Here is a 14,881-nt window from a genome sequence, read left to right on the forward strand (position 1 = left end):
AAAAAGAAAAATTCTTCCAGCCGTAGAAAGGGCTTTAACAACTACAAGAAATGATTCCAACAACTACAGTTATCTTAAAACAGTACCAAGATAATGGTTCTGTCAAAAACCTAGAAATTCCGCAGGTCCTTATCGACACTGGGGCAAGTGAAACTTATATCAGTAAAAGTATTATTCCGGAATCAATGACTTTAGAAAAATTGGAAAATCAAGAGTCAATTTCTAATGCCTTTATGGAAGAATTAACCACAATAAGTGAGACTCTTGAAAAATCTTGCTATGAAAATGTGCCCTTTATAAACGATACGACCTCTTAGATTTTAGTAACTCTATGTAAGCCTGAAAAACAAAACACAAAAATGGAATAAAATACAATTTCAAAACTATACTGTATAGTCTATACAGTGTGATCTACTCTTAATGGCACTATGAAGATTTAGAGAGATAGATCATTACACCACATTCCTTGATTTTTATATAGGGGCTTGAGTCAAGCCGCTTGACAAAGGCCTGGAACTCTGAGTTGATCAATCTCAGTTTTGTCCCCAACCCCACCTACACCCATTCTTTTTAAAATTCAAATTATTCTTGTTTTTATTTAACTTATGGTTTATAATTTAGATAATGAAAATCGTTTTTCTTTAAATTTTTAATTAATTTAATTCCTAGCTCGAAATAATCTTCCTTGAGCATATCTGACGGTTCGTTTGGTACTCTTTGGCTAAGTTTTAAAAATTTGAAAAAATCTATTCTACCTTCCACCCTGGGTTTTGCGTGCTCACCCCGTATCATGCGCTCCCCTGCGTGATCGCGCGCCGCGCGCTGCATTCAAAATATCGGCAAAATTTACAGTTTTTTGTAAATTTCGGACAGATGCATGCTCTGTTCAAACTTTTTTAAAAAGGATTTGAAACAAGCTTGTCCCGCCGGTTATCCCAGTAACATCATTTTTTTTAACTCGGAATGCAACCTGGTGAACACAAAAATCACCATTTTTGACCCTTTATATTTTCTCACCCCTTTTATTTTAGAGAAAGTCAGAAAAACAAAATACTAATTTTAGCTATCTTAAAAACATATTTGAAAATACAAAAGATTGGATTAGTATTTCGGGTACTTAATTTTTGTGTACGGACCCTATTGATAGTTTTTTGACAGAATTTCTCTTGAAAAATGATAGAACAACGATTGATGTTCTTTCAAAACAGTTATTGTTTGTATCTAGATATCCACTTATTGCAACAAAGACGCGATCAAACTACAGCACAACGAATACCGAAGAAATCAACAACGAGGCTCAGATACATGACTTATTATCCTCAGGATTCATTTTTTGGGTATCCTGAGTATCATCCTCAAGATTCATAATTTGAAGGGTATCCTGAGTCCTATCCTCAGGATTCAATTCTGACGGGTATCCTGAGTCCGATCCTCAGGATTCATTTCCAAGGGGTATGCTGAGGATGATCCTCAGGATTCATTTTTTGGGTATCCTGAGTATCATCCTCAAGATTCATAATTTGAAGGGTATCCTGAGTCCTATCCTCAGGATTCAATTCTGACGGGTATCCTGAGTCCGATCCTCAGGATTCATTTCCAAGGGGTATGCTGAGGATGATCCTCAGGATAATTGTATACTTCCAAACCGTTATGCTCAGGCTAATTTTTTGGTACGAAAAGTAAGTCATAGAAACATCCTTAACCTAGCCCAGGGGCTACGCCCCGAAACCTCTCCTAAGGCCAAACCAAGGGGGCTTTGCCCCCGGGACCCTCATCAGAGAGCTTTTTGACTAACCCTAACCCTAACACTAATCCTATACCTAACCAATCATATTGAAACCTAAGGAATATCATAATTGCTTCATTAGGTTTCCATGAAAATTTGAATAACTTTGTTTTGTGTGATTAACTGATCTGATTTTAGCTCAAAAGAAAAGTACCGCGACGAATTATTCGTTTTTTCAATGGATTATTCATTGCAACGAATTATTGGGCCGGGGTACCGTTTTTTTAATTTAAAGATTTTCTATTACTATTATTGGCAAATTATCATTATTTAGTTTATTCATTTTCATTAAAACAAAACAAAAGTGATAAGAATTAAAGAGAGAAAAAGTTTCTTCGGTCAATTATTGAGAGAGGTGAATTGTGAAAAATGCTTCTAGACGGGGGTTGTTGTAACAATGTTGTTGTTCTTCGCGGAGGACCCACTCCCAGAGAAGGGATTGAACAGGAGTTACGTACCGGACTGGCTAAAATGCGAGTTAGCCGGTATGTGAGAAAGACAGAAAGGTGCGAGTAAATCTAGAAAGAAATAATCGCGTATCTGGGGGATTTTGATCTATAGGCTCCAGATACGCGATTAAAAGTGCCTATAGATCAAATGAAACAGACTTCCTTGAAGTCACCTTGCTCGTTAATACTAGGTTTGAACAGTTTAATAAGGAAACTTTCGGTTAGCTTAAGGTTTGTGTAGTTAGAAAGGTTAGATTGAATTATGGAAAATTTAGATTTGGCGAAATCGCCTTGAGAAATGTTGGTGGTAACTTCTGGAGAGTTAATATAATTGTCATAGTCAGTTTGGAAGGCGGGACAGTTGTTGGTGTGAATTTTGTTAAATTACCATGATGTTAGCCTGACGCAAATTTGCGAGCACTGTATGGATCCGTCTTTCCTTGAAATCACTGAAGGGAGCTTACTGACGTGTGTTCGTGAAATCGGCAACCACCTTTACTTCGAACCTGCAGTTCTCGATGATATTGAAGAAACTATCCGGTCCAATTGGCATTACTACGATACCAACTTTAGTGGAGGCTTGTCGTGCGGAGAGTTTGAGGGTATATTGTATACAACTGCCGGTATGAAATTTCTCAAAAGTATATTTTTTAAATTTAATTCTAGCGGCCTTCACACGGACCATTTACTCTGTGCTTCGAGCCGACCCTGAAAACGGAATGTCCTACTCAGATTTCAGTGCTTCCGTAAATCTGATCGGAGACGAAATTGAAGAAGTAACTGGAGTTCTAATGAGCGGGCAAACACTCACGAAGATGCATTCGGTGTTTATCGATTCACAACTTTCGGATGGCTCCCAGACGACTCTCGCTGGTCCGGAATGCATCTGGGCTGTTGCTCGTTTTTGGTCGCTTCTCTTGGAGACATGATAGCCTTCTGACAGACTCGACCCTTCTGGCAGACACGACCCTATTTTCTTCTGTTGATTCGATAATAATTCTGATTCCACAATGCGCGTCAAGACACAAAATCTCAGAAAAATGAAATTCATTACTTTTTCTATTTTTTTCTCTGGCCTTGACGGAAGAAAATCTTGTCCCTTGACTATCAATGATGTTGAGAATTATCTCGTCGCGCAGGGGACAGTTTCGCGAGAGATCTGGTTAACAAAAAAAATTCCCGTGGCAAAGACGACTGGCGAAATTTTGTGAGGCCTAGGCGAACGGTATTTAGCGCGACATTTGACTCAATTAACAAAACAAAATCTTTTTGGAACTTACTTGATACTCAATATTTTCGAACGAAGGAAAGTAAATCAGAAAAAATGAAGAAAGTTTTTGCTCATCTGAAAAACCTCATTCGACCGAAGTTAACTTTTTCTGCTTCGAAGAAGAAAGCCGCCGTCGTTCACAACATAATAACCTTGAAGACGAGACTGAAGAAATTGATTCAAATAAAGAAAACCGAGCTTCTTGGATACTCTCATTGGAACTCCAGTTACTTCTTTAATTTCGTCCCCGATCAGATTTACGTAAGCACTGAAATCTGAGTAGGACATTCCGATTTCAGGGTCGGCTCGAAGCAAAGAGTAAATGGTTCGTGTGAAGGCCGCTAGAATTGAATTTAAAAAATAGACTTTTGAGAAATTTCATACCGGCAGTTGTATACAATATACCCTCTTGGAAGGCGGGACAGTTATTGGTGTGAATTTTAATTGCGGTTTTACTGGAGAGCGAGTATGATCAAGAGTGCGGAGATGAAAGGTTCGGAGGGTTTCCCCTATATAAATTTCGGAACAGGAGCAGTTGAATCGGTAACAAATGCCTGATTTTTTAAGATGAATCAGGTTTCCGCCTAAGACGGGATTTAATAATTTGGCCTAAACGAAGGGTTTTAAAAGCGAGAATAACTTTGTACTGCGGTGTGATTTTACGGATGAGAGAGGAAATGGATTTGGCAATTTTGTTAACGCGTGGTGATGTTAATTCCAGACTCAAATGAAAACGATGAGTGATATTTGGGTCTTTTTCAGGGGGCACGAATTTGCGATCTTCGATGGATCTAATTTTACATTTGATAATTTTAGCAGGGTAGTCGTTTTTAACAAATTTCTTAGTAAGAGAGGAAAGTGCACTGTCGAGATTTTGTGCAGTTGTAGTACAGCTGTTAGCGCGATAGATTTCGCCAGAGAGAAGTCCAAGTTTTTGAGAGAGGGGTGAAACTGATTTGGTGAAGTGTTGTTAAGTGTCGCCTTTGGAAGGCTTCTGATACTGTTTGAGCTCCAGTAATTTAGTGTTTGGATCCAGATAAATAGTCGTATCGAGGTAATTTAGAGAATGATAAGAGTCGAATTCAATAGTGAAATTAACGTTCTTATCCCAGTTGTTAAGAGGGTGGTTAATACGCGGAAGTTCGGACTTTTTGATGATGCATTTTACATCATCGACGTATACTCCATAAAATTTGATGTTGTTACAGGATTTTTCATGGTCGATAATATCGCTTTCTAAAAAATGCATCATGGTGTTGGCGATAATGCCGGAAATTTGCGATCCCATTGCTACACCGCTGGACTGGCGATAGAAGCTGGTTTCTGTACAGAAGGCAGTATAGTAACAGAGCGTTTTAGTAATTACTTCTTCGAAAATGGGCCGAGGGATGATTTCGCATTCAATATCATCTCTTGACTCTTTTTCAAAGAATTTTGCACGGTTTGAGTAAATGAGATGGACAATTTTTAGGATGATGGGCTGTATTTTATATCTGGTATAATTGTATTCAGAATTTTTGCAAAATAAGTTTCAATACCGGAAGTGAGTGAATTCTTGCTAGATACAATGGGGCGCAGTGAATGTCCTGGTTTGTGCCGTTTCAGGAGGCTATAAGCGGATTTAATGGCATAATTAGGGCGTATAAGATTGAAGGTGTTCTTACTGAGGTAAGGCTCAAGTTTACTTATAAGGGGGTAGAAAATTTTAAGATCAAGGTAGAGAGGATTACGGGCGAGTTTAATAAATTGAGAATTATTTAATTGTTTGTTAACTTTAGTATTGTACTCGTCAGTGTGAATAAGTTGGATGTTTTTACTTTTATCAATTTTTATAAAACGGACAGAAGGGTTGTTATTTAGAAAGGAGGTAAGTTATTTTTGTTTGTTGCTTGGCATGTAGCACTTTCTTAACAAATGAAATTTGAGTTTTAAAATCGATTTAACTTCATCAATGGTAAGAGGGTCAATTTTAACAGATTCAGCGTATTTAGTCCAGTTTTGTGTTAACTATTCGAGAGAAGTTAGAAGTTTGTTTGGGTTTGCGCTTCGATGCAAGGGGAGGTCAATGCCTAGTTTGAGCAATTCGGTGAGTTCGGAAGAAATAGGTTCGTTTTTAGTGTTAAAAATAGTAATGGGACAGTGGTGATGAGTGTTTGCAGATAAAAGAGATTGTATTTTAGAGTTACGTTTTTTATCAAGGGGAAGTTGGTTGTTCGCAATGGTGGAAAAGATATGTTGTTTGGTGGTCGAAAAGTCGGAAGAGTTAAAATTTTGCTGCAGAGAAGAGACTTGGTTTTCGAATTTTGTTCGCAGGGTACAAATAGTGTGTACCGTACAAATGCGGGATTGTGTGGCTATTATGTCTTTATCAACAATTTTGAGCCGGTGAGAAAGTAGTTGATCGGGTGACCGATTAGTGTTGTAGTAGGGATTTAGGGAGATTAGTATAGTTTGGGGGTGTTTTGGCTTCGAAACATACGGTTAAGAAAGTAAGATGTTGTTTACTTCTATGAAGTTTCTCTCCAGGTTTGTTTAGTTTGGAGAAGTCGTCGATTATCCATGTGGTAATATCTTTGAAGTTGGCGTGTTGAATTTTATATTTTCATTTATTCGCAAGATCTTTCGAGTCAGATGGTATGAGCCTATAGATCAAAATTTCCCAGATACGCGATTATTTCTTTCTAGATTTACTCGCACCTTTCCGTCTTTCTCACACACCGGCTCACTCGCATTTTTACCAGTCCGGTAAGTAACTCCTGTTCAATTCCTTCTCTAGTTTACCTTTTTCAGCCTGAAGAAGAGTCATCTGACTCGAAAGATCTTGCGAATAAATGAAAATATAAAATTTAATACGTCAACTTCAAAGATAAAAATAAAGATATTCACAGATAGATCCGGCGTTCTTTTTATAAGAGGAGAAGTGAGCTTCGACGAAGAGAAGTTTGGTACAAGAGCTTTTCAAGAGTGTCGCAAGAAAATCCGTTAAAATTGGATCAATGTCCAGAATTTTGGGAGCACGCTCACTTAAACTTTTCACTCACTTGGACTCGCGCTCGTTCTAACCCCCGCTCACTTGAACTCGTCGGTTCAAATGAGATTTTGGTTCAATCGAGCGGGAGTTCAAGTGAGCTTTCAAATTTGCGTGGGCGATAGCGCCGCGCGCCGAGTGGTCAGATTTAATGCAGCTCTTTTCGATTTTTCTTATTTTTTCACGATTTCTTAGTAAATTTTCAAGAGAAAATCTCATCTAGAGAAAAAAATCAAGGATTAAAAAGAGAAGTCCTGGCCTTGGCAACCTGTGAAAAAAACCTGAGTCAGGATTGAAAAATAATAAAGAAGCTGCTGAGCGGCTTTTAGAAAATGACTGTTTTGATAAAATTAATGAGGTTGCCCATTCTAGTTCTCTCTTCAATTAAGTCCTTCGTTTTCCCCTTTCTTATATTAACTTTCTTACTTTAAATCCCTTTTCTTATTTTCAAAGCCTAAAATTGTCAGGAAATAACCGTCTCTTCATAGAATGAAATAAAGGGGTGGCGGGCGCCCAGGTTCACAATCGGTTGGTTCACAATTTTGTGAACCCGGTTCACAATTTTGTGAACCTGGTTCACAATTTCGGTCAAAAAAGTGACTCAAATCGACTGAAGGCGGGGTTGTAGAGAAAGTTTATAACGTCTAAAATGAGTTTCTCTATAAAATCAGGCGCGGAGCGCATAAAGTTCCCTGATTTCATCCTTTTAAAAATTTTGTGAACCGGGTTCACACAGATTGTGAACCGGGTTCACAAAATTGTGAACCGGGTTCACAATTGTGAACCTGGGCGCCCTACACCCAAATAAAGTTGCTTGCCAATGCTTGCGTCTTCGATCAGGCCAACTACGGCAAGGTCATGAAGGAAGTTCCCAACTACAATCCCCTTCATCATCATCAAAGGTAAGAATTTCCATAAATAATAAAGCAAAGCCTTGAAGGACTTAATTGTGAAATTAAATCAAACTTTTTTCTTTTAACGAGTTGATATTTATTCCTAGAAGATTCGCCGAAATCAGACATGAATGAAGAAATGAGCACAGAAATTCAAGAACTCGTCGTCGGACTCAAATCCTGAGTGAGTCTACTTTGCATCTCGTCTTGCGTCTCCGAGTTGGTATGCAGATTTTCGTCAAGACTTTGCCTGGCTTCTGATAAAGGTAACTCATCGTCACTACTGTCTGGGCGAGGAGCAATAATTACTCTTTTTTTAAGTGGTGGTTGCACCTCGACTAAGTTAACTAATAGTTTTACATTTTTGTAATTGAGCTTACCTAAATTAATTAAATAATCGTCATCTTGCTGATTCTGAGGCATGTTCATCCCAATCGGCTGGCCGTAAACTTGCTCACCCGGTGGATGCATCATGCCTGGATTCATCTGCATTTGGTTCGGCATCATGTTCATGTTGCCCATGTCCTCTACCGAATCCCAATTCGAGCAATCAAATGAATAATCACTCGCACCCTTCGCACTGTTATCATTAGTTGCATACTAAAATATATTTTCAGACGGAGTGCCTAGAATCCGCTTGGGAAAAAGCGCCCTCTGCCGCGCGCTTTTCTGAAAAGAGGCCGAAAATAGGAGCGTGCAGCCACAAATTCGTGGATCATCAAAGGTAAATCTAACATTCCAAAAAGAATAAGGGGAATTTTCGGGGAGATCAGCCTTTCTTCGTAGAAATCTATCAATTTCAATTTTTGCAACAATAGCTTCATCATCGTCATCGTCTAAGTTATTTTCTCTCTCTTCAATAGGATTCTTTCTAAGATAATCTTTGTATCTCCGAGCCTTTTCGTACATTTCTGCTCTTAGTTCTGAAGTTTTATCGTAAAATTTTTCTTCAGCCATTTTTTTAGCCTTTTCAACAGCATCTTCAAACGCAATATCATTCATCCTTTTTTTCAACTAGAATTAAATTAAAGAGTATTTAAATACTTCTGGTCTCCTCCAAAGATACGATCTTTTTTTCTTATCATCATTTTTTGCTATCCTTTCTTGTCGTTCTCTATCTTTTACTTCCTTCTGACATGCAGCCAATTCGGCCTTATCTTTCGCGATCTGTGCTCTTTTCTCCGCTGCTAACCTCTTTTTCTCAGCTTCTTGACGCTCCCTTTCCGCCTTTTTACGTGCCCTTTCATCAGCTTTTCTCTTCTTCTCTTCTGCTTCATTTTTTTCCCTCTCCGCCTTTTTTTGTGCCCTTTCTTCTGCTTTTTTCTTCTTTTAAGCTGCTTCTTTTTGCTCTCTTTCTGCCTTTTTTAGTGCCCTTTCATCCGCTTTTCTCTTCTTTTCAGCTTCTGCTTGTTTGGCCTTTTCCTCCGCTTGTTTCTTTTTTTCCGCTTCATTTCTTTCTTTTTCTTCGATTATTTTTCGTTGTTTTTCAATCAGATCACTACTACGAAGTGCTGTCTTAGCTCGCTCGATCTCCTCCTTATTCATTTTTCCAGGTTTCCGTGGCTGAATGTTAACATATCGTTTTAGCGGCACAAGATAGACGACTGGCCGCGGGGTCACAGTCGATGAACTAGTTGATGCCTCCTTCGACGACGGGAGCGACACCAAGGAAGATTTGATCAAGTTCGTCGACATCGGCATTGACGACGATTCAGTCAACGTCGGATCAGGTAATTCAGAATCCTCAGATTCATACTCGTCAATGATATCAAATTCTGAATCAACTTCAGGCTGATTGAAGATATTTTCGCGTTGAAATGATTGCTGGCAATGTAACCCTGTGGCTTCATGAACTGGCGCAAGATCAGCTTCAGTAAGCTCTTGTGGCGGCTCTATTTCTCCTTCATCTTCGTTTCGGAGATTTTCCTCGGTAAGCTCAAAAATTTTAGTCTTTATTTACAAATTATAAACTTACATCACTTCGTATTTCTTTGAGAGCTTTGTAAAAGTAAGGTGTTTTGTCAGTTTCTCGAATAAACTTCATGAAACTTGCGTTATCTGTGAGCATAGTTTCTGCTGCTGATGGAGCAAAGTAGATCTTCCGGAAGTACTTCAGCATAATTTTTTTTCTTTCAACGGAATCTTCCTCAAGAACGAATTCCTTGATTAATTTATTTATGAACACATATCGCATCAGCATTGATAACTTTCTTGACCTTCGTTCAGCGCAAAAAATCGCGTCTTTTTCCATATTACTATGCTCAGCCTTTCTTCTAGCTATCGTACAAGCTCTTACCAGCTCAGTAACCTTACTTATATGCGTGGCCTTCGTAACGCCGCATAATTCCAGTTTACCATGCTATGATGATTATTTAACCATTTTTTTAGTCTTCCTTGATTTCACTTACGAACGATTCAACTCCATTATTGGTGTTATCTGTGCAACCTTCTTTGCTTCGTCTGGCTAGCTCAACACTCCAGGTACTCGACGGATATATAGAATCAGCTCGGATCCATGTAGCCCTCAGGTATCGTTCAAAATCACTCCATAAAGCGTCGGATAATGGACATTTCAATCGAGAGATAATGTCGCCTAATAGTTCAGAATAGCAATCGTAAAAGTTTTTATTTGATAAGTCCACCCATGCCATTCCAGCCACAAGACTTTGCAAGTCAGATGCTTTTTCATATCGGCTTTGGAGTCCTATATCCGCGGCATATCTCTGGCAAGCTTTTTGTTGCTGTATTCAAAATTATAAATCAAATTATCTGATAGAAAATCTTTAGAAATCCCGTAACCGGCGCAGAAGGAATCGTCTCTGCTTCGTACGTCGAAGAAATTGCCGAAGAAAACTTCGACGATGTTCCAGACAACGATTCCTTCACTTCCAACTCGGGTAAGAACGATATTGATAATTTTAGCCCATAAGTGAAAATGACATCCTTCAAAATGAAGGTTCTGATCGTGGAAAACCGAATTGAATGCCAGCCTTTGTGCTGGCTCGAAGTCTGCCATAACGGTCGTCAATTGAGTTGTCCCTAATAGATTCTAATAGGAGCGGTTTTAATCGTAATTCTAGTAACATTCCGATCACTGGACGATGATTTTTGTAACAATAATGGAAAATGCTGTATGGATAACCTCTATCAAGTCGAAAAGTGCGAATGTAACAATGGTAAGCCTAATTTTACGCCTTTCCTTCAGTGCATAAAGAACATTCACAAATGTCTCTGTTGTGCTATTCGGGATGAGACACGTAAATCGAGGATAACAATGTCCACTTGCATCTTTTGTTGACAATGTCCAGATCAGTTCAGCTGGCATATCAGGTTTTTTCTTAAGATGTTTTCCATCTGCTGTCCAGAGGGATTGAATTTTTAATTGATGAAGCGATGCATCAGTGGCGAAACACGGAAAATCATCGAAAACTTGACTCTGATCATGATCCTCGAGCTCGGAATTGTCTATTCGCCATCTGGTTCCTGTCAATTGTTAATTGATATTTTTAGGAAGAGATTATGAGCGGAATATTCTGTAAAAAGCGAAGATGGAGACAACAAAGAGAACAAACATTCAGGATCATCTCAATCAAACTGCAGCTATTCAAAAGGCAACTGAAACGATTCCCGGTAAAGCATCAGGCTTCAAAGACATCCAAAGTACGCTCAAATTCAAAGAAAAGGAGCTGATGAACATTTAGGTCTGAGCGAGCGTGAGAAGCTCAGAAGCCAGCTTACCGATGAGATTTTGGAAATCAAGCAGGACAATGAGCGCCTCTACGATGAGATCAAGTAATGTCACCGATTTCTTTCATCTCATAATTTATTTTTCAGATGCGCAGTTGAAGCAAAGGCTACCAAAAAAACAAGAATCGGAATTGTCAGCTGCATTCTCAAGGGTGAGCTCACAGAAGCAATCACTCGCTTATCAGCCGACTTTGCCAATCTATTCGAGAGCATCCACGAACTTGTTTTCAACTGAAGTTCCAACAATTATCGGTGGTGAAGGTAATGTAGTTTTAAAGTAGGCCCAGTCCTGATTAACCCTTGATTTCAGAATCCGAGATGAAGAACTACAAAGAAACGAAACATTCGTTTGGGATGTTGCCTGCAAGCGCGCTGCAAGACTTCATCGACAAGGGACGCCATTTAAGAGAGTTTGTTCTCGAGTCCAACAGCGACAACGAGTCTATGCTCAAGAAAATAAATCCAATAAAAGGTAGATCATTAGCAAATGCAGTATTTAACCGGTGAATTAGATTTCTACGTTGCTGATAGACAATGACCCAAGTAAGTAAAAGAACCAGAAAAAGTTAAAATCACGATGTGAAAAGATGGTTTTACTATCAATGATGAAGTAAGGATTTTTCGTTTTTGATTGTTGAACTCATTGTTTGAATTATTAGGACATCCGACTTTACAGTGGGCCCAGAAATCAGCAATTCTTGGATCAAGTCACTAGCGGAAGACTGAAATACGGAACAGAAGTGGCTCTGGAAATGGAGAAGGCGACAAGATGATTACGAAGCAACAAGGTAACATGTTACCCAGAGAAAGGTCTTAAAACAGCTATTCTAGCCAAAGCCACAGTTCAAAGCCTTCACTGGAAGTGGCAACAGACTTGGCGCAAGTGACGCTGGCCCCTCAATTCCACCATCAAAGGCGCCGGCGACGGAATCGCTGGTCAACATTGACGAGTCAAAATCAAAAACAAAGTTGCGATTCCGTCTATCTTCTGGAAAATAGCTAGTTCAAGGTAAATCAGAAAATAACGCCAATTCTACTAATAAACTCGCAGAATTCAACCAAGACCACACTATCAGCGACATCAAAAAGTTCTGCGACCCTCACACCGGCGGACGCTCTTACGAGCTGCGCTCTGGCTTCCCGCCGAAGCCCCTCGATCTCAATTCCACTTCTTCACTCGTCGAGGCGAAACTGCTCAATGAAACCCTTTTTCAAAGACTGCTCTAACAATCTAACAAGTATCACTCACTTCATATTTCTATTCTCACATGTACTGCGTATTTAGTCAATTCTTGCGTTAAAAGTTCAATTCAGCGATTACAATACAATTAACATGAAATTTTCTGAAATAAAAAGACCTTCAAGTTCAACCGCTATTAATATAAGATTGGAATCAATTAACAATTCTTGTATACAATTTAAGTGTTCTTCAATTTGAGCAGTCCTATCCACTACTATTCTCTCAGCACGTATGCCTGATGATTTTTCAAAACGCCAGGAGGATTGCTGCTGATTTCGACTTTTTTTCTTGTCAAAAAAATATTTTGAATCTTGCTCGGTTAAACCGATAGCCTCTTCAATTTCTCTAAAATATGTTTTCTCATCTTAAGTTGAAAAACAATCAGACTTCGGAGTTCTTCGAAGAGAACATACCTCTGTTATAAAAGCTCGGAAGACTTGATAGTCTTTGTTCGATTTATGAATCCAATCTGTTTGATGTAGTTAGAGACAAGAGCCCTCCATCCATCGCTTGCAATACAAGCCGAGTCAGATAAATGTTTGAACCAATCCTCCAACGGTCCAAGTTTCATATTTTCGACGTCGAAGTAATTTTCCTCTTCTAACCTTTCTTTCGCCTTTTTTAAATATAAATATGTCTTGCATGTGCATCCTTTTGATTTTCGTAAGCAAAGAAGTCGTACTCGCCACGGATACTCTGAAGCCATATTTTAGCGCCTTACCCAGAAATAGGTCGATATGCGTTCAGGCGTTAACTCCAAATGCAACTATTTTTTACCATTAGAATCACTCTCCGTAAACGTAAGAGGCCAACGAGGAGAAAACCATGCAACATCACTGCCAACTCTAACCGCTATCCTCCAATTAGTCTTCAAGGGAAAGCAACCTAAGGCTTGAGGCTCGTCCAATGTTCCGGACAATGGAAGTTTATTGAAGTTCTGAAGACTAGGAGGCTTTGTCGGCCATAACAGCTTCATTTTATCTATTAAAAAAATTTAGCCAGAAAATACAGTACGAAATGGCTTTGAATTACAGATTTATCTACAGTTATTCTTCCTCAATCTTCTCTCACTCAATTAATAATGCAGTATTGTGTAACCTTCAAGTACTTCTTAAAACCGGCAACCTCAATTCCTCCGTCTCACAGACACAAAGTCTCGTAGACAACAGACACCTGCAAGAACTCATCAACCTCCGAACTTCAACCTTTTAAATTTTTAAAAGAGTGTTTCAAACAACTTTCAAGGAGATGTTTAAATATCTTCTTGATTCTGTCATGTGATTGATATTTTTTCGAATTTATTTGAATTTTTCTTTCTTTTTTTTTCAGGAAAAAATTTTGCAGAAAAGAAATTTTTGGCACTCATTCTAACTCCTCGCTCAATTGAACCGGCGCTCTAATTGGCCGGCGAGTTCAAACGAGCGAAGAGTCAGAATGAGCGCGAGTCCAAGTGAGAGAAAAGTCCAAGTGAGTGTGCTCCAGAATTTTGATGTCCAGAAGTTTCATTAAAAACTGTATAGGTTCAAGAAATTTTTTTTTAAAGAAATTATTTGATTTTCCAAGAAAATAAAAATCTAACAAAGGATACTGCTGTAAGAATTCCGATCTGTAACATTTGATTTTAATGATCCCCGCAGATGGAAAATTAACTGAAGAAAAACTATTTCGTCAAAGATCTTCGATTTAGATAATCACAAATTGGTATACAAAAACAGTCAGGGCTTGCAATTTCTGGCCTTGCAATAACACGGTTTTTGGCGGAAATCCCGAAGATTTTTGCATTTTCAAAAATAAGGCATTTGTATATTTATCCACGTAGATAAACTAATTATTGAATATGTAAAGAATATATTTTTTTCTAGTGCCCGAAAATAACAGCAGAATAAAATTGAAGGAACCAAATTTACTTTTCTGAACGTGAAAAACACAATAAATTCATTAAAATTGCAATTTTACCTTAAGATTTCGAGGCTTGCAATTACACGGTTTTCGGCAAAAATCCCGAAATAAAAAACAGTGAAATTGCAAGCCCTGACTTACTTAAAAAATTTTGTTAGACGAATCGAGAGTCCCCGAGAAAACTTGATGTTGATTGTTATTTTTATCAATTTTTTAAATTCGACGAAAATTGACGAAGGAATCTGCATTAAAAGGGTGCGGGGAAAGAATTCCCAGCGAGGCGCATAGGGTTAACAACGTTTTAAATTATGACATCGGTAATGAATGTAAACAGTCTTGGATATGCTTCAAAAGAAAGAAATTCTAAGAATTACAAAACTGGGTCGCCGAAATGCGTTTTATGGGTGAGAATGTGCTTATTTTGGTTTCTTGTAATGAAAGAAAATGATTCTTAGATAAAAATGGATCTTTTTAAGGGGTTATAAATTATAACTTATAATATAAATACATATATACATATATTAGTATAAATCACATCTTTCCTGAAAATTTTTGAGCAAAAATGCTCA

At 38.4% G+C, this 14,881-nt stretch overlaps 1 protein-coding gene and 2 long non-coding RNA genes across 3 annotated transcripts; all 3 read left to right on the forward strand.

Moving 5' to 3' along the window:
- Positions 1–7,056: 7,056 nt before the first annotated feature.
- On the forward strand, positions 7,057–8,150 carry LOC145710775 (uncharacterized). Its single transcript, XR_014135076.1, has 3 exons — positions 7,057–7,435; positions 7,537–7,692; positions 8,044–8,150. It is a non-coding gene; the product is annotated as an uncharacterized LOC145710775 (long non-coding RNA).
- Positions 8,151–10,212: 2,062 nt separating this feature from the next.
- LOC145710777 (uncharacterized) lies at positions 10,213–11,639 on the forward strand. The gene is made up of 6 exons (XM_081788491.1): positions 10,213–10,323; positions 10,507–10,602; positions 10,937–11,086; positions 11,128–11,218; positions 11,261–11,434; positions 11,484–11,639. Exons 3-5 carry the CDS (start codon positions 10,975–10,977, stop codon positions 11,406–11,408), a joined length of 351 nt encoding a protein of 116 aa, XP_081644617.1. The 5' UTR covers positions 10,213–10,323; positions 10,507–10,602; positions 10,937–10,974; the 3' UTR covers positions 11,409–11,434; positions 11,484–11,639.
- Positions 11,640–11,683: 44 nt separating this feature from the next.
- Positions 11,684–12,522, forward strand: LOC145710774 (uncharacterized). Its single transcript, XR_014135075.1, has 4 exons — positions 11,684–11,783; positions 11,833–11,961; positions 12,005–12,182; positions 12,225–12,522. It is a non-coding gene; the product is annotated as an uncharacterized LOC145710774 (long non-coding RNA).
- The last annotated feature ends 2,359 nt before the right edge of the window (positions 12,523–14,881 follow it).

Source organism: Oikopleura dioica, chromosome YSR (assembly GCF_907165135.1).
Source record: "Oikopleura dioica chromosome YSR, OKI2018_I68_1.0, whole genome shotgun sequence".
In the NCBI taxonomy this organism is placed as follows: Eukaryota; Metazoa; Chordata; class Appendicularia; order Copelata; family Oikopleuridae; genus Oikopleura; species Oikopleura dioica.